The 26,051-nt window shown below is 38.7% G+C and overlaps 1 protein-coding gene across 6 annotated transcripts in view; it reads right to left on the bottom strand.

Moving 5' to 3' along the window:
- Positions 1 to 8,027: 8,027 nt before the first annotated feature.
- The window catches only part of ISM2 (isthmin 2), a 29,173-nt gene continuing 11,149 nt past the window's right edge, over positions 8,028 to 26,051 (bottom strand). For 4 of the 6 annotated variants that reach the window (XM_039351608.1, XM_039351611.1, XM_039351610.1 and 1 more), the window contains exons 3-6: positions 17,761 to 18,088; positions 16,999 to 17,139; positions 16,311 to 16,388; positions 8,028 to 15,618 (exon numbers count right to left, since the gene is read on the bottom strand). In XM_039351608.1, the coding sequence (XP_039207542.1) occupies positions 15,101 to 15,618; positions 16,311 to 16,388; positions 16,999 to 17,139; positions 17,761 to 18,088 (1,065 nt within the window). In that variant the 3' untranslated portion in view covers positions 8,028 to 15,100. The remainder of the gene's footprint in view (positions 15,619 to 16,310; positions 16,389 to 16,998; positions 17,140 to 17,760; positions 18,089 to 26,051) is intronic. The other 2 variants (XR_005557715.1, XR_005557716.1) reach the window with 2 other exon arrangements.

Raw genomic sequence — 26,051 nt, 5'->3', positions numbered from 1 at the left:
CAATTCGCACCACTTTGGTAGAACCAGTAGCTAATTTTGTGTTGCCCAGGCCCAGAATGGACTTCCGGAAGCAGCATCCACACAGAGAACCGGTTGTTCACATATTTGAATCCCACCACTGGGCAAGAATTGTTGTTAACAGATCTCAGGATAGGATACTGATTTTTAGTAAGTAAATGGGCTTATTAATTTAAAGGGTGTACATAGCTTCCTTGAAAAAAAATGAAACTAGGGATAAAGTTCTGACCAAGAAAAAAAGGAAGTTAAGAAAAACTATTTAAAAAATGTGTGAAGAATTATGTTTGTTCAGGTCAACCCTAAAAGTATTCTGTCTGGATACAGTAAACAGCTCAGTAAACCCTACTGGTTTACCTAAACTCTTTAGATTCATCATTCATAATTCCTTTTTAATACCCCAGAGCCTGACAGCCATCAGTCCATAGTGGATTCTGTAGTTTAAATATAGGTCTAACACTTAACCCCCCTTTATGGATTACTGCCTTGTCGTGGCGAAGGGGCTTGCGTAACTCAATGAAGCTATAAGCTATGCCGTGCAGGGCCACCCAAGACGGACAGGTTATAGCAGAGAGTTCTGACAAAATGTGATCCACTGGAGAAGGAAATGGCAAACCACTCCAGTATCTTTGCCATGAAAACCCCATGGACAGTACTAAAAGGAAAAAAGATATGACACTGGAAGATGAGCCCCTCAGGTCGGAAGGTGTCCAATATGCTACTGGGGAAGAGCAGAGGGCTAGTACTAGTAGCGCCAGAAAGAATGAAGCGACTGGGCCAAAGCCGAAAGGACGCTCAGCTGTGGATATATCTGGTGGTGAAAGGAAAGTCCGATGCTGTAAAGATTTTTTCTCCATAGGAACCTGGAATGTAAGATCCATGAATCAAGGCAAGCTAGACGTAGTCAAAAAAGAGATGACAAGACTGAACATCGACATCTTAGGAATCAGCGAACTAAAATGGACAGGAATGGGTGAATTTAACTCAGATGACCATCAGGTATACTACTGTGGGCAAGAATCCCTCAGAAGAAATGGAGTAGCCTTCATAGTCAATAAAAGAATAGGAAAAGCAATACTGGGATACAATCCCCAAAATGACAGAATGATCTCAATTCGAATCCAAGGCAAACCATTCAATATCACAGTAGTCCAAATCTATGCCCCAACCACTGGTGCTGAAGAGGATGAAATTGACCGGTTCTATGAAGCCCTACAGCACCTTATAGAATTAACACCAAAAAATGATGTCCTTATCATCATGGGGGATTGGAATGCTAAGGTAGGAAGCCAAAAGATAACCGGAATAACAGGCAAGTTTGGCCTTGGAGAACAAAATGAAGCAGGGCACAGGCTAATAGAATTTTGTCAAGAGAATACGATGGTCATAACAAACACTCTTTTCCAACAACCCAAGAGACGGCTCTACACATGGACATCACCAGACGGTCAACATAGAAATCAGATTGACTATGTACTCTGCAGCCAAAGATGGAGAAGCTCTATACAGTCAGTAAAAACAAGACCAGGAGCTGACTGTGGCTCAGATCATGAGCTTCTCGTTGCAAAATTTAGGCTTAAATTGAAAAAAGTAGGGAAAAGCACTAGGCCACTCAGGTATGAACTAAATCATATTCCTGATGAATATACAGTAGAGGTGACAAATAGATTTAAGGAACTGGATCTGATAGACAGAGTGCCTGAAGAACTATGGATGGAAGTTCGCAACATTGTACAAGAGGTAGCAACTAAAACCATCCCAAAGAAAAAGAAATGCAAGAAAGCAAAATGGCTGTCTGAGGAAGCTTTGCAAATAGCTGAGGAAAGAAGGGAAGCGAAAGGCAAAGGAGAAAGAGAAAGATACACCCAATTGAATGCAGAATTCCAGAGAGTAGCTAGAAGAGATAAGAATGCCTTCTTAAATGAACAGTGCAAAGAAATAGAAGAAAACAACAGAACAGGGAGGACCAGAGATCTCTTCAAGAAAATTGGAGATATGAAGGGAACGTTTCATGCAAAGATGGGCATGATAAAGGACCAAAATGGCAGAGACCTAACAGAGGCAGAAGAGATTAAGAAGAGATGGCAAAACTACACAGAAGAACTATACAAGAATGAGCTTAACATCCCAGATAACCACAATGAGATGATCATTGACCTCGAACCAGACATCCTAGAATGTGAAGTGAAATGGGCCTTAGAAAATCTGAGCAACAACAAAGCTAATGGAGGTGACAGTATTCCAGCTGAGCTATTCAAAATCTTAAAAGACGATGCAGTAAAAGTGCTACACTCAATTTGCCAGCAAATTTGGAAAACTCAACAGTGGCCACAGGATTGGAAAAGGTCAGTTTACATTCCAATTCCAAAGAAAGGCAATGCCAAAGAATGTTCAAACTATCGCACCATTGCACTCATTTCACATGCTAGTAAAGTTATGCTTAAAATCCTACAAGCTAGACTCCAGCAGTATGTGGATCGAGAACTACCAGAAGTACAGGCAGGATTTCGAAGAGGCAGAGGAACTAGAGATCAAATTGCCAACATACGCTGGATCATGGAGAAAGCTAGGGAGTTCCAGAAAAACATCTACTTCTGCTTCATTGACTATGCAAAAGCCTTTGATTGTGTGGATCACAACAAATTGTGGCAAGTTCTTAAAGAGATGGGAGTACCAGACCATCTCATTTGTCTCTTGAGAAACCTATATGCGGGTCAAGAAGCAACAGTGAGAACCGGACACGGAACCACTGATTGGTTCAAAATTGGAAAAGGAGTCCGGCAAGGCTGTATACTGTCGCCCTGCCTATTTAACTTATATGCAGAGCACATCATGAGAAAGGCAGGGCTAGATGAATCAAAAGTTGGAATTAAGATTGCAGGGAGAAATATCAACAACCTAAGATATGCAGATGATACCACTCTAATGGCAGAAAGTGAAGAGGAACTAAAGAGCCTCTTGATGCAGGTGAAGAAAGAGAGTGCAAAAGTTGGCTTGAAACTCAACATTAAGAAAACCAAAATCATGGCATCCGGCCCTCTCAATTCCTGGCAAATAGATGGGGAAGAAATGGAGGTAGTGACAGATTTTATTTTTCTGGGCTCCAAGATCACCTCAGATGGGGACTGCAGCCAAGAAATTAAAAGACGCTTGCTCCTGGGGAGGAAAGCTATGGCAAATCTAGGCAGCATTCTAAAAAGCAGAGACATCACCCTGCCAACAAAAGTACGCATAGTCCAGGCCATGGTTTTCCCAGTTGCAATGTATGGCTGTGAAAGTTGGACCATAAGAAAGGCTGATCGCAAAAGAATTGAGGCCTTTGAACTGTGGTGCTGGAGAAGACTCCTGCGAGTCCCTTGGACTGCAAGGCGTTCAAACCGGTCGGTCCTAGAAGAGATCAAACCCGACTGCTCTTTAGAAGGCCAGATCCTGAAGTTGAAACTCAAGTACTTTGGCCACCTAATGAGAAGGAAGGATTCACTGGAGAAGAGCCTAATGTTGGGAAAGATTGAGGGCAATAGAAGAAGCGGACGACAGAGAATGAGATGGCTGGATGGAGTCACTGAAGCAGTAGGTGTGAATTTAAATGGACTCCAGAAGATGGTAGAGGACAGGAAGACCTGGAGGAATGTTGTCCATGGGGTCGCGATGGGTCAGACACGACTTCGCAATTAACAACAACAACACTTAACCATAAGCACCAACTGCAATATATTCACTTGTAGATGCCCTGTCAATTTATCTTGTTTTTGGCACATGAATACATTTAGAGATGAAGCAGTGGTGGCATCTCCCTTCTTAGGCATTCAGGGACCATGCAAGGTGTGTCAAATCTTACTTTGTGGCACCTATTGTGTGAATTCAGGTGACAAGTAGCAAAGATTATCACTTATTGCCCATTCCAGGTTACTGGGGCATTGCTATTCTACTCCTCCTTCCATAGAGAGTTGGATACAACCATGAGTAGAATTTAAGGAAAAAAACCCTACTTGCTAGGTATTCAAACAGCATGAAACAGGATAATAATGAAACTGTTGGAATATTCATGAGCAGGAAGAATCATGTGGTAACTCAGTCAGCCAATGTGAAGAAAGTGCTACTGAGTCTGTGCAAAAGGGTATTGAGTTAGAAGCTGAATTTTCAGTCTCAGGTCTGTCTCTGTATCTCTCTGTAAGAAGTCTTCATTTGTGCTATGTTGCTGTAAAGAAGAATGTATGGTATTGTAAATATTTTGATATAAGTATAAAGAAGTTATTTTGAATCAGCTAAATGCAGTCAACTGTGAGAGCTTCTGATTTATTTTTTCACCAATAGAGAAATTAAAATTCTCTAATAGGTTATGGGCTCAGAGCTTACTAAGGACTGCATTGTAATTTAAAGCTGAAAAAAAATTGTCTGTGTTTAGAAAGTATAAGAACAAGGCAGAATTAGCACAATGGCTGCAATGGAATTTAAGGAAAGCTCTGTGCCTCGTTTGGGCCAGAAGAATTACATTGTGTGGGCTGCTAAAATGGAATGTTTGCTGAAAGCTAAAGAGCTGTGGTATATTGTAGATAATTCACCACAAGTGTTTGCAGCTGCTGATCAGAAAAGTCATGATCAAGCAATGGCTTATCTCATCTTGAATTTAGATGATGAACAATTTCTAAATGTTGCAAATTTAAAGACTGCAAAGGAGATTTGGTTGAAATTGAGAGCTGTGCACGTGAATGTTTCTGCATGTAATATAGTGCAATTGTCAAGAAAACTTTACAGGTGAATCTGTGGAACAGCATTTAAATAAAATGCAAAGTTTATTTTTGGACTTAGAACAACGTGGGATTAAATTTCCTGAGTCCCAGAAGGTTTTATTGGTGTTGAATAGTTTAGATAAAACCTGGGACACAGTTTCTGCGATATTTGAGTGTAAAGAAGAGCAAGACTTAAATTTTGAGGCTTTAAAGGTATGTTTGCTTAATGAAGAAAAAAAGCGCCATTTTAGGAGCAGCCACGAGGAGGTGAAATTCCTGAGGAGGGGGTCCAGATTGCAAGTCTCCAGAGAAGAAACAAGCAGATGGGACCAAGTTGCATCAAAAGAGAGATTTTGCAAGCAGAGGGCTCAGCAAGAAAAGAATTGCTATATTTGCGGTGCAAACACACATCTGAAAAGGAACTGTTTGCAGAGGAACAATTTGCAGCGAAGGACATTTGTGCAAGCAAAGAAGACTGATTTGCAAAAGGAACATTTTGGTGTTGCAAAAGTTTGCTATAGCAACAATAGAAACAAGTGGCTAATAGATAGTGGGGCAAGTCAAACAATTGTTAATGACTCTGAATTATTTTGCAGGTTTGTTCCAGTGACACAAGAAGCTGTGGCTTTGGCAAATGGCCAGAAAGCAAAAGTCATCAGAAAAGGCGATGTAAAAATTCCATATTTGGAATCAAAGTTTACCAATGTGCTTTGTGTACCTGAGATGGAACATAATTTGTTAAGTGTGTCTAATTTAGACAAATAAGGTTTTGAGATCATTTTTGTAAATGGGAAGTGTCTCATCAAAAGGAATGGGAATATTTATGCAGAAGGCATAAAGGGAGATAATCTATATGTATTGCAGGGACAAAAGGTTCAATGTTCCCATATATTTAAAAATGTTGCAGAGCACGATTTGTGTGTTCATCTTCTACACAGAAGATTTGGCCATGCAAGCTTTAAGGTTTTGCAGCAAATGCAAGAGTTTGCAGAAGGACTAAATTTGAAGGGATGCAAAACATATTTGGACTGTGCAGTATGCAAAGCATCGAAGTCAAAGGCATTCCCAGTTAATAAATATAGCACAAGACAAACAAAAAGAGCTCTAGAGCTGGTCCATGCAGATCTGGTGGGACCTATGCAAGCCAATTTGGGAGGAGCAAAATATGCACTGGTAATTGTTGATGATTATAACAGATATGCATTTTGCTACTTGCTTAGAGGTAAGACAGAGGTTCTACAACAATTCAAACAGTGGGTAAGTTTTGTAGAGAGAAGGTACAGACAACAAGTGTGTCAGTTACAAACTGACAGAGGTACTGAATTTATGTCAACTAAATTCCAACAATGGTTGGGGCAGTTAGGAATAAGATACAGACGTACAAATCCTTACACAGCAGCAGAGAACGGTGTAGCTGAAAGAAGGAATGGTGTTTTGCAAACAATGAAAGATTCATTATTAGAGGATTCTTGTATGAGCAGGTCATATTGGGGAGAAGCATATTGACTGCCAATTATATAGTTAACAGGCTGCGGAGTTCCTCCATTAATAATACTCTGTATGCCATTCTATATGGGAGAAAGCCATCACTGGCACATTTGAGAATTGTTGGAAGTACTGCATGGGTACATATTCCGAAAGCAATCAGAAGAAAGGGACAGCAAAATGCAAGAAAACTCAGGTTTGTGGGCTATGAGCCAGGGTCAAAAGGATATCGCTTTAGCGATGGAAGTAAAAGAACTGTAATTTCAAGGTCTGCTAATTTTGCAGAACAAAATTGGGACAGAATTAATGCAAATTCTGGGTATATCCCACTTAATGATGGTGATCTATTTAATGACAATAACTCATCTAATGATGGAAAAATGATTATTGAAGATGTCAATGTTCAGGGAGGAGAGGCTAAACAAGACATGAAACCAGAAAGACTTGAGACACAGGAGCAGTTAATACCACGAAAGTCAGAGCGATGTAACAAAGGAATTCTGCCTGACAGGTATTCTGCCAGCAAGGAAAAGGTTTGCAATGTGTGGTATGAGCCAAGAAGTTATAAAGAGGTGTTGGCATTACCAAAAGCTGAACAAGAAAGATGGAAAGAGGCCATGGATAAAGTGATGAAATCCATGGGAGACCATGAAGTATTTAAATCAGTGACTTTGTCACAAGGAACCAAAGCTGTGGGTTGTAAGTGGGTATATAAGAAAAAGGTATTGTGAAATAATGATGTACAGTATAAGGCCAGGTTAGTGGCACAAAGTTTTTCACAAAGAATGTGCACTATGATGTAGTATTTGCATCAACTGTGAAAAGTGAGAGTATAAGATTAGCACTGGCGTTGGCAGCGGCATATAAGCATAAAATCTGACACTTTGATATCACAACTGCATTCCTCAATGCTGAGTTAGAGGAAGAAATGTATATGATCCAAGCATCAGGATATGAAAACCTAACATGGTGTATAAATTAAACAAGGCTATTTATGGGCTGAAGCAGTCAGCCAGAAACTGGAATATCTGTTTGGATACTGCTTTAAAGGGTCTTGGATTTAAAAGTTGCAAAGCTGATAATTGTATATATACTGGACAATTACAAGGAGGGAATTGTCTACTGTTATCATTTGTGGATGATCTTTGCTTCATCGCAAAGGATGCATTACAAGTCAAGGAAATCAAATTCTGGGATTATAATATTGTTTGGAGGGACTCTGATTGGATGGAAGTCCAGAAAACAAACAACTGTTGCTATTTCAACAGCAGAAGCAGAGTTCATTGCTTTATCTGAATTGTGTTCTGAAGTAACATGGTATGTACAGTTGTTGCAAGATTTAAATATTAATGTAAAAGAATCTGTAAAGGTATTTGAAGACTGCTGCCTGTATAAAAATGGCAACTGGTGATAGAGTGAAGAACAGAAGTAAACATGTAGACATTAAGTATTGTAATGTCAGGGAAGCTGTAAAGGGAAAATTGATTAGTTTACATCATTGTTCTTCTGAGAATAATTTGGCAGACATGATGACTAAACCATCGGGTGGTGTTCACTATGGAAAATGTATTAAGTCAATAGGTCTGATGTCTCTTCCTGTCATGAAGGAAGGAGTGTTGGAATATTCATGAGCAGGAAGAGTCACGTGGTAACTCAGTCAGCCAATGTGAAGAAAGTGCTACTGAGTCTGTGCAAAAGGGTATTGAGTTAGAAGCTGAATTTTCAGTCTCAGGTCTGTCTCTGTATCTCTCTGTAAGAAGTCTTCATTGTGCTATGTTGCTGTAAAGAAGAATGTATGGTATTGTAAATATTTTGATATAAGTATAAAGAAGTTATTTTGAATCAGCTAAATGCAGTCAACTGTGAGAGCTTCTGATTTATTTTTTCACCAATAGAGAAATTAAAATTCTCTAATAGAAACATCTTGGGAAACAGCCTAAAATAAGATTGTACAGGTAACCAATTCTTCCCTGCTCTGCCTATTTGCCTATGGAACTACCATAGAAGATGGAAGGATCTGTAGGCAAGGATGTGTTGTCTATAGGAAGAAAAGGAGAGGATTCCTAAGGAAAAGTGCTGTTTGTGATTCAGTTCCTTAGGTTTTTAATGTTTTCTATTCAGCTCATGCTACAAGAATATAAAGTGAAAGGAGGAAGGGAAGAAGCCCACAGATGATGGATAGAATCCTGTAGCCAGCCTTTCTCCCCTGCCCAAATTTCCTGCTGCAGTACTATGATTACTTGCCTCCAGAAGTTGTGGGTGTTCCACTACTGGAAGTTTTAAAGAAGAGATTGGACTGCCATTTGTCCAGAATGGTATAGGTTCTCCTGCATAAGCAGGTTGTTGACTAGAAGATCTCCAAGGTCTCTTCCAACTCTGTTATTCTATATTCTATATTAGGGGATGTCTGCAGGCTGAGTTATGCAGAGGAGGTAACAAAGAAATCAACCAATATAACTTTAACTCAACAGAGGCAATCAAGGAAGGATGGAAATCAGCCCTATTATGCTATTATATTTCTGCTGCCTCAGAGATGATAGGCACTAAATCAACAATGGGGAAAGGCTCCATATGTTATGGAAAGAATTTGTAGAGAGGAAGACCAGAGCAGCGGATGAAGGAACAATCACACAGATTATTTACTTGCTCCTTTTTATGCAGCATTTGTGGGAAGGAAATATGCTTAGTTTGCTTCTAAGAGACTATCAATATTTTAAAGGATATAGCAATGGCACTTACGGTAGACTTAACTACTACCCCATAGTGCTTTACCACTCTCTGGGCCGTTTACAATGTCAGCATATTGTCCCCAACAATCAGGGTCCTCATTTTACCAACCTTGGAAGGATGGAAGGCTAAGTCAACCTTGAGCCCATCAGGACTGAACTTCAGGCTGCAGGCAGAGTTTGCCTGCACTATACATTCTAACCACTGCACCACCAGGGCTCGTCCATGATGTGTCTTTTTTGGAAGTAAAGAACAGGAGGAGGCCAGTTCTGGCTGAAAGCTGACAGGCAGCTTTCTCATATCCTATCATCCTTCTCCACCATTACCATGCCGACTAAATTGGATTGAGCATATGGATGCAGTGGTGTATAGCTCAGTTCTAATAGTAGTCTGCAGTGGCTGCTGCTTAAATGTAGCAAACCACTCTCTCAAACCTGACTACCAAAAACACACTGGGAGTAATTTAACCTCACACAAGTTCACACCGTTAACTTTTGTCATTTGTCTCTCTTGTTCTTGTGCACTCACACAATCTCTTTTATATGATTGTGGGAGCCTTGGTAGCAGATCTCCAGGGTGTGTGAAAATAAAGAGAAAACCCATTTGTCAATGGATTCTGCTTTTCCATGATGATTTATTCATGAATGTTCAACTATTTTGTTTAAAAAAATCTGTAGCAGTTTATTTGCTTTTTTGTACATTATATATCTATTTCAAAATTGTTAAATTAGACAGTTCAGGCTATTTTCTCACTTAAGCACTTATACCATCTTCAAGTTTTATCCAGATTTTCTTGAGGTGTCATTTTCACTAATATATCAGCATAATAGTATTTATCCAACGCTTTACATGGTTAACAGATGTAGCATTAACAGCCACTTTCTGCATGGCAATATTGCAGCTTTGACCCAGCTGGTTTCTGAAAGTGGGATAAACAATCAAAATTTATCAGGTCATAGCCTTAATTGTGGCCCAACAAGCCATAAGTTATTGCCTGAATCAGAGATTCACAAGGATTGAGATCCATAAGCAATTGCAACAGCTCAGAATGAGTTAATATATAGTGTTATCCATCTTTTGCCAATGCAGAGGAACCTTCTAACTATCCCTGTCAAAGCAAATGCCACCAAAAAGGATAAAAGCCAGAATAGCAGATAGTTATGGTCTAAAAGGCAATAACATCTACAAAAAGGATTGTAAGACAACCATCACATCTGGATATAGGCATGGGTATGTTGTATAATTAGTTGCTTAGCAACCAGCATTTGCATTTTAGGCAATAAATCATTAGTACCTCCTGTGGAATAGTAATCCAAGCAGATTATTTAAATAATTTCTGGACCCTTCCTCGGGCTTTTTTTTTTCCTTCAGACAAATTATAATGATCTCTTGTCTACAAGCTGGTCTAATTTTGATGTAACAAACATTAGGTCAGTGTCAACAGGAAAAGTGATAGAAAATGCAACAGCTAGGTGATCCTTACCATTTAATCACTAAGACAGTAAAAGGATGTGTGATGCTGTGGATCAAGAATGCTCTCCTTGACATATACTTTGAACTTGGATGCTTTGAGCTTAGACTTCTATGTCTTATTCTCAGATTTCTCTTCTTGCATATCAAGTTCCAGAAAAATAGCAGCATAATCTATTGCGATATTTTAAACACATTGTGTCATATGATGCTCTTGTTACAGTTTTACTATTTTATATGTTGGAGAAGAAGACAGTGAAATCAATAAAGAAAAGATGAAGAAAACCCAGAATACCCTAAAATGAAACAAAGTAAAACAATTAGCAAATTTCAATAAGGACTGAAGGAGTAATGACTTCAGAACTTATTCCAGCAAAATGGGGGGGGGGGATGAAATATAATGGGAAATGGCAAGCAGAAACTTAATAAACCAACTGCTGACAACAGCATCCGAAACTTGCAGATGAATATTCCATCTAAAATATCATGACCACAAAGCCGAATATACCGTTGTGGAAGCAGAAGACCTGTTATTTGATGAAGCCATGAAAAGAGCAAAAGGAGACAGGCTACTTATGGTCCACTAACTACTTGGTAGTAACCCCCACACAAAAAAACCCAATGAAGTTGCAGGTTTTTGTCAGATGGCACATACACACATCCTCCACTACAGCACTGGAATAACAGCAGTTAGTCCTCTTCTTGACAGTTTGAAATATTGACATTTAATTTATGCTCATATGTTTTATATGGTATTTAGTTGATTTTATTGTGCCAGTTGGTTTTTAATTTACTGAACCAGGTTGATATGTTTATATTGTGCCAAGGAATTATTTGGCTTTAATTTTTAATTGAGTTTTATTTGCAAACGAAATACTGCAGGTTATATATGTTATTACATGCTTAGTTATAGGTACTAACTAAGTAAAGCTACTACTGTTGCTACTTTTGAGAGATGCAGGTTTACACACAATAACAAACCTCTCTAGAACAAATAGAACAGAGGCCTTGTTTTCCCAATTGGCCTGATGCTACAACTTTGCCACAACAATTGCATATTTTGATGCAACAAAATATTTTAAGTTTTCTAATTGGAGATAAATGCCCTAATAATAATTAAGTAGCTAATAAGCAAGGTTTCCCTGCCTCAATCAAGATTTGAATTCAATTATTCACCCAACAGTTCCACATAGTTCCTTATTTGTACACTAGAGGTCATATGGCTACCATCCCATTCCAGCAACATGCAGATGGCACATAAGCACCAGTTAGGTCTTTAAGGGGAATAGGCGCTTTTGGTTTTCTAAAAGTTCTATCCAGTTTCTGCAATAATAATAATGAAAGGAAACAACAGTGACAGCAACAGTGCAACTATAAAGCAACACTTAACAATCAGTGACCTCAGGGGAGAAAAACAGCAGCAATCCAAGGAGCTGGCATGATAAATACTGCATAGACATATATTAACATGCATATAATCTGCATTCCAGGACTGGATGAAACTTGCTAATTGGTACTAAATCTAAAACATTAGATAGTTGTTTTTTTAAAAAAAAGCATTTCTAACAAATAGTAAAAATCACAATTTAGGAGAGAAAAAGTCATAACAAAGAAGGCTTTGTTGTCTGATATAACATTTGCATAATAAATTATGTCAAACAATTAAAGTAGGTGTTTAATTTTTATAATTTATTAATACAAAATATTGGGCTTCTTTTAACTAAAGAAAGGTCCAAAATATGAAGAACTTAGATGTTAAACCTCCAGCGACATCTTAATGGTTATCAAATATTCCAAACGTTAACTTTCCTTTCATCTTGCCTGTGTGAAAAGAACTGCATTGCCTCAAAAGAAGACAAAATCCCACTGAAATTAAAAAAAGATTAAAAAAATAGAATATCATTTGGAAATGTTTTTATCCTCACAACCTCAGAAACCAACAAATATGTACGGTAATTAATATTGCTTATCCCACCTATTTCTACCAAAAAAAGGATCCCTAAGCTAGAAGCTGTGACTGTAAACAATCTTAACTGGAGCAGGAGCAGAGTATAAAGTATAAACACCAAAACCTATTACAGTATGGGAGGGTAGTTGTAATCCAAAATACCCCAGTTAAGGGGCCTTTCCTTGCTTAGCCCTGTTATGCAAACATCCTAACCTAATCTAAGATGGGATAGCTATAGAGACCTCCCTATTTAATCCTGCAAGAAAATGAGTTGAGTTATAGAATGGCTAGGCAATCCAGGTTCTCCATTATAAAACCTATTTTCACATTTAGTTGTCACTGAACATGTCTCCTTAGATTGGTTGGCTGCAAAGGCTAAAGATGTACACAGACACTGCTCCATTTTTTAGTATTTACAACCAACAATTATTCCAAATAAGGAGAAAACCCCAGCAGAGATTCTTACCCTAAAGTTCTTAAAATACAGCTTATTCCACAATACAAATAAGCAATGTGTCCAACAGTGCAGTTTGTATGTTCTGATATTCCATCTGGCTTAGATGATGGGGATAGGTCACAAGTCAGACAAACACAGCTGTGTGTTCTTCATAACAGGAATGTGCCTTAAGTTACTTGCATGTGTTTCTCAGTTTCTGGATTGTTTTAATATTCCTGGGAGTTTTATTGTAGCTAGGGAATCTAGGTCTTTTTCTGTTTCATTTCCCCCTCTCCGAAAAAGGCTGGCCTCCTTCTTTCCACGAGCATGTTTTTCTTCTCATACGCCACTTTGGTGGGACTGACCTTGTAATTAGATTTTGGAGATGCCTTTTTTCTGGCAACTTACTTTTTGCAAATTGTGGAAACATACAATGCTGGGGAAGGACTGGCGAAGCAGATGCAATGGGAGTGTGGTAGATAGAAGGACTGCCAGCACAGACAGTGGCAGCAGGAACAGGTAGGGATTATTTTGGAATAAATGTGGCTTGGAGTACTGTCACTTTTACTTTGCTTCTTTTTCTCTCCCTTTCCTTTATACCTCATTGCTGTCTGTCTTAAACTGAGGAAAAAGTTGATGTCAGGAAGACCTCAGCAGTATGTCCTACTTGCAGTGGTATGAAAATGATCCATTAACTGTTATTCAACAGAATTTCACAATATAACCATCTCATTATTAGGCTTCTGCTGAAGCATCTGAAGCCAGTTTAAGGTAGTCTGGCATAAAAGTAGTGTTTTCCCTAGCATTGCAACCCAAGTCTCCACAGGCAGGCCTTCCAGGGGACATGGAGATTTTTGGAAGCTGGTGATTAGCTGAGCTTCAACAGGATTACTTTAGGAGTTCCCTTCCTATCCACTTGCTGGGTTTTATGACCCATGGCCCTTTCAGACAGTAGCTGTAAGAGACACCAGAAACCTCTCGTGGTACAATGATTTATGGGATATCAGGCACTTACAGGAGAAATTGGGTCAGGACTCTGTATGCAGAGTGATGACTTTCGCTGAGGTAAGTGTTATCATGTGGTGTTAGCAGCAACAGTAAAGAGATTTGACTGGATTAGTAGCTGACAGGATTCAGTACAAAATGCGTAAGCATAGATACAGATTTTGCCAAGGACCATCTGCCCAGCACAACCACAAAGCTGTGCCGGCAGGAACATTTTGGTCTTGAACTATAGTCTTCCATCATCCTGAAAGGTGTTCAAGGACATGGTGTAGGAAAGACTTTCCAAATCTAGTGTCTTGTAGAAAAGTTAATAATACACTCCTCAGAGTTCCCAGCTTTTGTCCTAATAGACAGAGAATATGAAATGATGAACATTTGGTAGGGAAAGTTGGACTAAGGTTACATGTACTGTGACTTTCCCAGGGCAGCTGGATTCTTTCACATATACCTGTAGCATCTTTTGAAGGCGGTTTTGGGAGGGTGAGGATTATACAATCCAAAATGTTATTTATTCAGGTAGACAGAAACTGGATTTGGTTTGTTCCATCAGTTTTGGATGAAGGTTAGCCTCATCTCCACTTAGGAAGAGCATGTTTCATATCCATCCTGGAATTTGCATTCCTAACTTTCTAACATCTCTACCTCATCGTCCAGTTTTCCCTGAAATGTATGGAATGTAACATACCAAGATGGTGTCTTCTGTTTTCTTTCCTAAGATTGGGCCAAAATTACATAAGAGTACATCCAGACTCTTCTTTCTACAAAGATTCTGACAATGTTTCCTTTTACCTAAATACATAATTTGGAGATATTAATCTATTTCTGGACTTTCATACACCATGAGTACCCGTCTGATTTATGCAAAAGGAATTCACAACCTGCACTGTAAGACATGGCAAACATAATAGCAAATGAATCAAGATATCCACTTAAATTCTTGGGCTCTACCCTTGTCCCAAATCCTCCAGACAATTGCTAGCCTTCTAACACATCCCTGAAAGCCAGTCAGCTTGGGATAACGTCTAAGTGTTGAGAAAAGACAGAAAAGAAAGCAGAGGTTGTTATAGAGAACTCAGGACTGGAACCTCTGAGGAGATTGTTTAGTCTGCCCTACAAACTTACCTTGTTACTAAGGTGATAACAAAATAACATACAATTCTGAAGTTGCAGAGACCTTTGATATAAATATTGGGGCGAGGTTGGAGAAACAATAAATGTTATGTTGTTGAGCAAGGGAGACAGAAGGGGCATCCTGATCTCCTCAGCCTCCTTCTGGTTACTATATTAATACTCTCTGGCCTCCTGTAGTTGAGAAAGGTATTCATCTTCTGGAGGGTTGACAGCACACTGTTGCCCATTATTGGGAGGCCGCACAGCATGGTATCGACTCCAGTCCCCTTTGCAGAGGATCCAAGGCAGCATGTCCACCTTGTAGTGTAACTCAGGAGAGAACTCTGTGTTTATGAGGTTGGGCGCTCCTGCTCCCTTGCCTCGGGTAATAAGCTTGGTGTTCTCATCATAGCAACAGTGCTGGGCACCTAGAGTGGTGCTGTCCAGGGATAGCATGGAACGCAAGCAGAAATGGGCTGTGGGTTTGTAGATGTCCAATCGCTCCTTTGGCCCACTGGCATCCTGCCATCGGAAGTTCTTGCCCTTTTGCTCATCTTGCAAGTTTACAGCACTATAAACAGCTTCTAAAGGGTAAGAGCAGGGACAGTTGGGTAGGTCTGAAAGCACTTTGCTTAGGTATTTGTTGAGGAAATCACTCTTGCAATTAAGCCATTTCTCACAACTATCCACATCTGGGAAAGGAAGGAAGAATCAAATCAGCATAAGTCATTAAGAGATTATGTCTTAGAATTTGTGTCCAAATTCTAAGAAAGCAAATACTTTTTACTACAATTTCCATGGCTCAGGTGATTTTAAGCATGTTGGAGAATAAGCTCAGGCATTTATTAAAACTACACACAAATGTAAGAAACATTTACAAAATATTTGGAGGACAAATAGCAAAGCTTCTTGAATTCAGAAGTGGGTAGCAAGAAGTAAAACAGAGATCCTTGAGCCTATTTTGAAATCTTTACTTACTACAAGAAAATGTATTTTTCTGAAAATAGTATTAATAGCAGATACAAATAGCCACACTGATAGGGTGCAAAGTAATTATTTGGTGTAGCAATTAAGGTGGGGGGATCTGTTAACTTCAATTCACTTCATTTTCTTATTTTCCACTCTTAAATGTATTTCTTCCTGTTTCTGCATCCATTTGCAATATTAATAAAGATCTTCACAAAACTTTGTATATTTTAATGCCTATTTGTTCTAGCATAAAAATTGAGACAGCAAAATTTGAATGTCAAAGGCTACCAATACCTTTGTTCACATATAGTTTTGGGAAGTATGAATGAGACAGATCAACATTACAGTGCAGTTTCTTGTTATTCCCTAATAATAATCCTAATATTATTGTCTTAAGGGCAAGGACTTTACTGGCCTGCATTCAGAATCTCCGTCGCATTTTCAGCTTCAGATGGTGTCTCTTCAGTGGTAGAAGCCATTGCCCCAACTTCTCCTTGAGAAAAGCACAGAAGCAAATAGGTCAGAGTGTACACTGTGAGATACCATCTGCTCTACGTAAAAGATATACAGGTATAGAAACTCCACCAGTTTTCTTATCATTTCCAAGACCACAATCTGCTCCCACATATGGAAGGGCTAAAAGCTTCATTTTGAACTTCACAGTAGACTTTTAGCTGATGGCCTCAATATAGCTGGTGTATCAAACAGATGAATAAAGGTATAGTGGAAATGGTTGCAATTAATAATAAATCCATTGATTTTTCAGGACTGTCATCAAATATTGCTTCAGGAGACAATCCAGTTCCAGAAATGTCTTCATTTTATTATATCAAGGAAATGGAGGAAGAAGGGCTTCTCAACATTCAAGGGCAAAGAATGGAAGAAGGATCACAGCCAAAAGCATTTTCCTCCTTTTCAGATTCCACATTAATTCTCATAGGATGTCTGAAAAGACAATTTCTAAAAATGCAAAAAGAATTCCCACATGGTCCAGATGAGATAGCAATAGAGCATGCCCATAGACTGACATGAATGAATGAGTAACTCTGAAGGGTTAAAGCAAAGCCTATTGAAATACTGCAGCCCAGAAAATTAGAACATACCAGGACAGTGCTGCAGCTCACAAGTTCTTGATTCTGTGGCTGTGCATGCATAACCACAAGACCGAGTTCTCTTCTGATGGCCACTGCTACAGGTTACACTGCAGGAAGACCAAGGACTCCAATCCTCTTCATCTTCATAATCTGGAGACAACAGCAGCAACAACAACAAAGTAAAACAAAACACATAAAGTCTAGTGAAGAACAAACTTAGAATCCTTCTACAAGATACGCAGAAGAGGTCCATGTGAGTTATACTTCTGTCATGAAGGCTTTTCCCCATGGTTCTTAATATGAGACGATGTTCTCATTTGCAAATGATGCTCCATTTTACTAGATTTTTTTAGTGAGGAACAAAAGAGGGAGTTTAGCTCCCAGAAGTCCCATCCATTGATCAAACTCTGCCTCAGAATTCTCAACTTGCAGGCCAATACAACCTATATCTTCTAGATGTGCTTGGGCTACAATTTCCAGAATTCCCAGTCATTGACTATGCTGATTGGAATTCTGGCAGCAACAATCCCAACATATAAATGTCTGGTTGGGAAAAGTTGTTCATAGTATACAATATAAAGGGAAGTGTAAATTTCATGCAGCATATGCCATGCCATTCATGAATGAAAAATGCTCAGTTTCAACAAGCTCCTTCTACACACTGAGATCACATCAAATGAGCTGTTCACCAGCTATTGTTCTTTGCTCCTTAATGGAAGGAGGGTATACTCAGCAGATTAGATTTACTAAGAGCAAAAAAGGTAGACTCACCATAGTTGTATTTCTCTTTTAAGATCCAATTCTTTCGATTAGGCCACCTCTGATGCCAATTTCCCCCCACTCCACTCAGTACTATTTCTTCTTCATCATACTCCGATGTATAATCTTCCTCTTCCTCCTCCTCCTCTTCATCCCTGCTCTTTATGTTCAAATTATCATCACCATCCTCTATGGGATCTGTGTATTCCCAGAAAAGAGGCCAAAAGAGGTCCTTATGAGATAACCATTCAGAGGAAGACAGGGACCAATCATTACTAGTCTCCTTCAGCAAGTCCATCTCTATCTCTGCTTGAGGATCATTCACCACTTCAATGGTCACCTGGAAGTCAAGGCATTGAATCAGACTATTTTGGAAGCATCGGCACTAAATCAACAGATAAGCAGCACATTTTACCTTCAACCATCTATGTCTTTCATATCTTATATTTATTGCCCAAAAATGTTGTCCTTGTAGCTCTGTCTCTCTGCTTTTTCAAACTATTCTTCATACTCACTTATTCTCTTTCCACCTGAATTAATTTTCAAACTCTATTTCAGTGATGGCGGACATTTTAGAGACTGAGTGCCCAAACTGCAACCCAAAACCCACTTATGCATCGTCGAGTGCCGGGTGGGTGTGGCCCACTGGCTGAGTGTGGCTGCGGTGGTAATGGCCGACTGGGTGGGACTAAAAAGTTCAATCAATCAATTCCAACTTTGCAAGATCTTTTTTTCCCGCGAGAAGTTGAAATTGACTGATTGAACCTTTTTTTTTTTTGCACACGGCAGCAGAGGCCTAAAGCGAAAAGGTTTTATAAAACCCAGCTGAAGGCCTAGGACTGGGGCGACGGCGCGCATGCCCACAGAGAGGGCTCTGAGTGCCGCCTCTGGCACCCGTGTCATAGGTTCGCCACCACTGCTCTATTTGCATATTTTCTATTTCTATTTAAGCATAACTATTTGAGGGATGGGGGGAGCAATGGCTCAGTGGTTAAAGACATTGAGTTTGTCAACTGGAAATCTGACAGCTCAGGTCTAACACCCGAGCACCACATGACAGAGTGAACTCCCATCCTTGCCCCAGCTCCTGCTCATCTAGCAGTCTGAAACCATGCAAATGCAAGTAGATAAATTGGTACCACTTCAGTGCACCTCGGCATATAGTCATGTAGTCACATGGAAATGTCTTCAGACAATGCTGTCTCCCTCGGCTAAGAAATGGAAATGAGCACCACCCCTAGACTCAGACATGACTGGATAGGGGAAACCTTTACCTTTATTTGAGGGATATAAATTATGGATTGTGTGAATGTGATAATGTTTCTTTCCCTCTTTCTTTCATAGCTTTTGAATCTGGAATCATCCAGTAAAGCTCCACGGTGAAACATTCAGAGAAGATAGCCATTTGCAAACTGCATAGTTAAGAAAGGTATCTTGTTATGAATATAATGATAGATACGACCATTACAGCTTTAAAAGGAGGGCCAAGCACATTAATAGAAAATAAGGCTATCCATGGCTACAAACCACAATAACTATGAATTATCCTCAGTATAAAAAGGACAAATATAGAAAGTGGAAAGAGGGGCACATAACTAAATCAGAATATCAGCAAATAGCCCAAGCCTGCAAAGATGAAGTGAGGAAAGCTAAGACTCATAATGAACTATGGCTTGCGATCAAAGTCAAAAATAACCAAAAAAGCTTCTTTCAACATGTAAAAAACAAGAAAAAGGTGAAGGAAATGATTGGTCCATTAGTGGGTGAATGTGGCAAGAAGGTGACAAGCAATAGGGAGAAAGCAGAACTATTTAACTCATTTTTTGCATCTGTTTTTACACAAAGGGAAAAAACAGACCAACCTATCAAAAATAGTGTCATAAAAAACAGAATAGAAACACAAGTTAAGATAGGCAAGAAAATGGTAAGTGAGCACCTGTCCAGCCTAGACGAGTTCAAATCACCAGGACCAGATGGATTATACCTCAAGGTTCTCAAGGAACTGGCAGATGTGATCTCAGAACCACTGAACTATATTTTTCAAAGATCCTGGAGCACTGGGGAACTACCAGAGGACTGGAAAAGAGTTGATGTAGTTCCCATCTTCAAAAAAAGAAAAAAAATGGATCCAGGAAATTACAGACCTATCAGCTTGACCTCAATACCTGGGAAGATTCTGGAAAAGATAATCAAATAACGAATCAGCAAACACCTAGAAGCAAACAAAGTCATTACTAAAAGCCAACATGGGTTTGTCAAAAACAGATCATGCCAGACAAATCTTATTGCATTCTTTGACCAAGTGACAAAATTAGTAGATCAGAGGAATGCTGTGGATATAATTTACTTGGACTTCAATAAGGCATTTGATAAAATAGATCACAACCTACTACTTGATAAGATAGAAAAATGTGGGTTAGACAGCATCACCACCAGATGGATTCGTAGCTGGCTGACCGGCCATACTCAGTGTGTGGTCCTCAATGGAGCCGCATCTACACGGAGGGAAGTGTGTAGTGGGGTGCCTCGGGGCTCTGTTCTGGGCCCAGTGCTCTTCAACATCTTCAACGATTTGGACGAGGGGATAGATGGGGAACTCATCAAATTTGCAGACGACACCAAGCTGGCAGGAATAGCAAACACTCTAGAAGACAGGCTTAAGATACAGGAGGATCTGGACAGACTTGAACACTGGGCACTATCTAACAAAATGAAATTCAATGGTGAAAAAAGTAAGGTTCTACATTTAGGCAAGAAAAAACAAATGTACAGGTATAGTATAGGGCCGTGGTGGCGAACCTATGGCATGCGTGCCAGAGACCCAATCCTAGGTCTTCAGCTGGGTTTTATAAAATCTTTTCGCTTTAGGCCTCTCCCCTCCATGTGCAAAAAAAAAAAAAAAGGGTCAATCAATCAATCAATTTCAACTTCTCACAGAAAAAAAAAGATCTCGCAAAGTTGGAACTGACTGAATTTTTTAGTCCCACCCAGTCTGTCATTACCACCGTAGCCATGCCCACCCAATGGACCATGCCCACCTGGCACCCGACGATACATAAGTGAGTTTGGGGTTGCAGTTTGGGCACTCGGTCTCTAAAAGGTTCGCCATCACTGGTATAGGGGGTACCTTGCTCAATAGTAGTAACTGTGAGAGGGATCTCGGAGTCCTAATGGACAATCACTTAAATATGAGCCAGTAGTGTGCTGTAGCTGCCAAAAAAACTAACACAGTGCTGGGCTGCATTAAAAGAGGGATAGAATCAAGATTACGTGAAGTATTAATACCATTTTACAATGCCTTGGTAAGCCACACTCGGAATACTGCATCCAGTTTTGGCTACCACAATTTAAAAAAATGTTGAGACTCTAGAAAAAGTACAGAGAAGAGCAACAAAAATGATCAGGGGACTGGAGGTTAAAACATATAAGGAACGGTTGCTGGAATTGGGTATGTCTAGTTTAACAAAGAGAAGGACGAGGGACATGATAGCAGTGTTCCAATATCTCAGGGACTGCCACAAAGAAGAGGGAGTCAAACTATTCTCCAAAGCATCTGAAGGCAGGACAAGAAGCAACGGATGGAAACTAATCAAGGAGAGAAGCAACCTAGAACTAAGGAGAAATTTCCTGACAGTTAGAACAATTAACCAGTGGAACAACCTGCCTCCAGAAGCGGTGAATGCTCCAACACTGGAAGTTTTTAAGAAGAGACTGGACAGCCATTTGTCTGAAATGGTATAGGGTTTCCTGACTGAGCAGGGGGTTGGACTAGATGACCTCCAAGATCACTTCCAACTTTATTATTATTATTTATAGGCAGGCAGCATGAAGATAGGCATCTTTATTTTCACTACTGTGAAAATAACATGATAAATCACATAAGCTTTGGATGTGATCTAGCACAATTCTTGTAAAAACATTAAAATAACGTAAGTAACAAATAAGATTTAACAAATTATTTGAAAGAGTTCCTTTGGAATATGCAGGACTGTATATAAAGCATTTTTTCTTGAACTCTTAAAAGAAAGAGAAATAATTACTTTAGGTATTTGATAGAGGTTGCTTTGAATTTGCTCCCATGCACTGAGGCCTTCCTTTCAAGAACTTTGAAGAGCCCTAATATTTAAACCTGTTCTCAGCCATCAGTATTTAATAATGATAAATGTATCTATCACCATTTTATAATGAGTTAGAAGAACTAAACATATTTCATCAGTGAGTATCACTAAGTTTTGCCTACTCTACAAAATGAACATGAATTTGGGAAACTCTGGAAGACAGTGGAGGATAGGAAGCCTGGTGTGCTATAGTCCATGGGGTTGTGAAGACTCGGACACAACTTAGCAACTGAACAACAACAATTCCAAAGTTAAAATGCTCTTATGTGCAATGTCAGGCAATGAATGATTTTAGAATAGACTTTCAGAGCCACAAGGTAGTAAAAAAGAGGCAGACACAGAAAGTTTTTAAATTAAAAATGGGACCTGATAGTTCTTACCATATTCTATAAGTGGTACAATATTCAACCTCTACCTGCTACACAGCAAATAAAATAATTTGTGCCGTTTACTAAGTCTTGACTCCTAACAGCTACATGGACAAGACAATGTGGTTTTCTTGGCAACATTTTTTTGGAAGTGGTTTGCCCATGAATTCTTCATAGGGCTTAGAAAGAATCTTCTTTTAGCATTTTTTTCCACAACTACAAGGTCTGCTTCCACTTTTTAGATCATCCAAGTGTTGATTCATTGACAGCAGCAGGAATTGACCAGCCAACTGGCTTGTCACCCTAGTTGCTGGCCTAAAGTCATCCAGCTGGCTTTCATGCCTAAGGCGGGACTAGAACTCAGTTGCCTGATTTTTAGCCTGGTGCTTTAACCACTAGACCAAATTAGCTTAGTAACTAGCCCAAAGTCACTTGGAAGGAGTAACTAGCCCAAAGTCACTTGGAAGGAGTAACTAGCCCAAAGTCACTGACCCAGCTTTGTGCATAAGATAGGGCTCAAAATCTTACAGTGTGTAGCCCAGTGCCTTTATCAAAATGATTTACACAAAATATATCTTCTAATATTTATCAGTATTTATCCAGCTTGCTGTTTATCTAACATTCAGAGTGAATGAAAAGAAACATACATTCTAAACATTTTCAGGGAAATTAGTCAACTGAATGTGAACATACCTTTTTAACTTCTTTCTTGTAAAACAAATGAGTCAATGAATGACAGAAATGGAGAAACATAAAAACAATCTTATTCTGTAAGACACACATTAATTAACTGTATACAGCAACGATTGAATTAATATAACTCATATGCACTGTATCTTGGAAACTGGACTAGGAACTCTATCTCACAGCTCCAAGATTCTTTATACCCTTATTTTAGTATTTGAGTTCAATTAAGTAGACAGAGGTACAGGAAAGTAAATAAAGTCCTTCTCTTATGCCGTTTTGAATATAATTTTCCCTATTGTGTATACAAATATAATACGGTTCTGCTTTGTACTTATTTGGAGGGACAACTCAATAATAGCAACAGCACTTAGACTATGTCTTTACAGTACTCTCTAAGTGGTTTACAGAATCAGCCTATTGCCCCGAACAATCTGGGTCCTCATTTTACTGACCTCGGAAGGATGGAAGGCTGAGTCAACCTTGAGCCGGTGACACTTGAACCGCTAAACTGCTGGCAGCCGGCAGTCAGCAGAAGTAGCCTGCAGTACTGCATTTTAACCACTGGCCACCAGCGCTCTAATAAGCTCATTTATTTAGCTGGCACTCATAGTTGTTAAATTTGTATTATTAACTCTGAAAATATTGGTCCATTAAGTTGAGATACCAGTTAAGGAAAGATAAACAATATCACATTTTTTCTTCTTTTCTTCCCTTTCTCACTCTAAATAATGTAAGATCTGATTAAATAGTTTAGATAAAGGTTATAGTCATGAGCTTGTATTACCTTTTAATATCTTTTTAATCTTTATTGTATTAAATGATGTAAAACTATAACAAACATCTTTAGAAGTAGATTAATACTACACTATTCTATGTATGGCTCCAACATTCATGCAATTAATATCGATCTCATAGTTTTCAATTTGATTTTCACATTACCTTGGTGGCGCAGTGGTTAGAATGCAGTACTGCAGGTTACTTCTGCTGACTGCCGGCTGCCAGCAGTTCAAATCTCACTGGCTCAAGTTTGACTCAGCCTTCCATCCTTCCGAGGTCAGTAAAATGAGGACCCAGATTGTTAGGGACAATATGCTGACTCTGTAAACTGCTTAGAGAAGGCTGTAAAGCATTGTGAAGCGGTATATAAGTCTAAGTGCTATTGCTATTATTTATTTATTGAAATAATCTTAAAGACCATAGTAAAAATTTAATCTAAAAAAAGTCAATAAACAAAATTATATATTTCACAGTCATTCTTTTTTGGGGATATTAGAAGCAATTTTGCTATCCCCCATGAAAACCACCGGATTGTTTTAGGGCAGTTAACAGTTCTCATGCTCACTCACTTCAATTGAGTTAATGGGGAGAAAAAAATGAAGCCTATAGAAAAGAGGAGGGAGGGAGAGAGAGAAAGGGAGAGAGATACAAAGGATTCTTCCACTTTTGATGTGTCTGTGGCTAGTCAAGTAAGAACAGTTTTACCGACTATAAATACCCTAAACCAAACATGGAGATTTGAATTATTAGGGGTGGACTTAAGGTACCAAATTTGAAATTATATTATGATGCGGTGGTTTTAACACTAATCAGTGATTGGGTAAATTTGACAAACTCTGAGATACTTTATCTAGAGGGATGGGACTTACTTTATGGGTGGCATGCCTATTTAATATTCAATAAAAAAATGGATTGGACTTTTAAATCTCATATCTTAAGAATCTCTTTACTTAGGATTTGGAGAAAATATTATAAAAGTGATTTCAAAGTACCATTATGGGCTATACCTTGGCATGCGATAGAAGCAATAAAAAGAGGGGTTAAAATGGATATGGTGTCCTACAGACAGTTACTTAAATGGGATGGACAAAACTGGCAATTAAAATCACGGGAAGAGTTAGCACAAGAAAACTTTATTTATTCTTGGTTCCAATATAGGCAATTATTAGACAGATGGAAGATGGATTGTAAGGTGGGTTTTCTTAGAGAAGATGAAAATCTTATTAAGCAAGTGAAGGATTCAAGACAAACCCACATTAAGAGAATTTATGCGGTTTTAGTTGAATTGGATTCAGAAACGGAACTAATTAAAGATTGTATGATAAGATGGGCGCAGAATTTTGGTGAGCCAGTTTCATTGGACACCTGGGAAAAAATTTGGGTGAGAAATGTCAAATTTACACAAGCACAGAATTTAAGGGAGAATTTTTATAAAATGTTTTATAGATGGCACCTTGATCCACAAAAAATGTCTTATATGTACCCTGACGTGCAACCCAAATGTTGGAGATGTGGTTATAAGGAGGCTTCCTATTATCATATTTGGTGGTCATGCAGAGAGATAAAAGCATTTTGGATCAAAGTATGGTGGAATATCCAGAGAATTTTTAGAAGGAGGGTAAAATTTACTCCGCAATTATTTTTGTTAGGTATTGTTACAGATTGTGATACAAAGGAGGTTGTATTGATGTTAAATTTGATTACAGCCGCTAGGCTGTTAGTAGGACAATATTGGAAGAAGGAATCCTTGCCTACATTGCAGGAATGGTTTCTTAAAGTAGCTTATCTGGCGGAAATGGCAAAGATTTCGGCTTTCTTAAAGCAACAAACGCAAGAGAAGTTTCTTGCTGTTTGGGATAAATGGATAAAATTTATACAATTTAGATTGGGTATACAAAAATATTATATAGTTTTTTCATAAGTTTTATTTTTATATATATTATAGATAATCTTTTTATATATATAAATATAAAGTTCTTAATTTAATTTTTATTTTTACTTTTTAAGCCTATATTCTGCTCTGGGAAGCTCAGGGGGGGGGAAGGGAGGGGGGGGTTTTTGGGAGGGGTGGGGTTTTTTTTTTTTTTTAATATGTATTGTTTAGTTTTAATTTTTTGTATATGTTGTCTCTTGTTTTGTATTCTTTTTTCTTTTTTGTAAAATTTATAAAACTTTTAATAAAAAAAAAAAAAAAACAATTACAAAGGGGCCAGTTCTTTTGAAAGACTGATAACTGGAGGTTCTCCCTTGATTCAAACAACAGGTGTAGGAATGAAGGGAGATACATCCGAAGTTTTAGAGGTACTGGCATGGAAACCTACTTGGCACAAAAGGAAAGCCAGATTTAAAAATG

This window comes from Crotalus tigris, unplaced genomic scaffold (assembly GCF_016545835.1).
Source record: "Crotalus tigris isolate CLP2741 ecotype Arizona unplaced genomic scaffold, ASM1654583v1 scf7180000018371.15429387391:27106975, whole genome shotgun sequence".
Taxonomy (NCBI): domain Eukaryota; kingdom Metazoa; phylum Chordata; class Lepidosauria; order Squamata; family Viperidae; genus Crotalus; species Crotalus tigris.
This window is presented reverse-complemented; position numbering and strand designations above follow the sequence as displayed.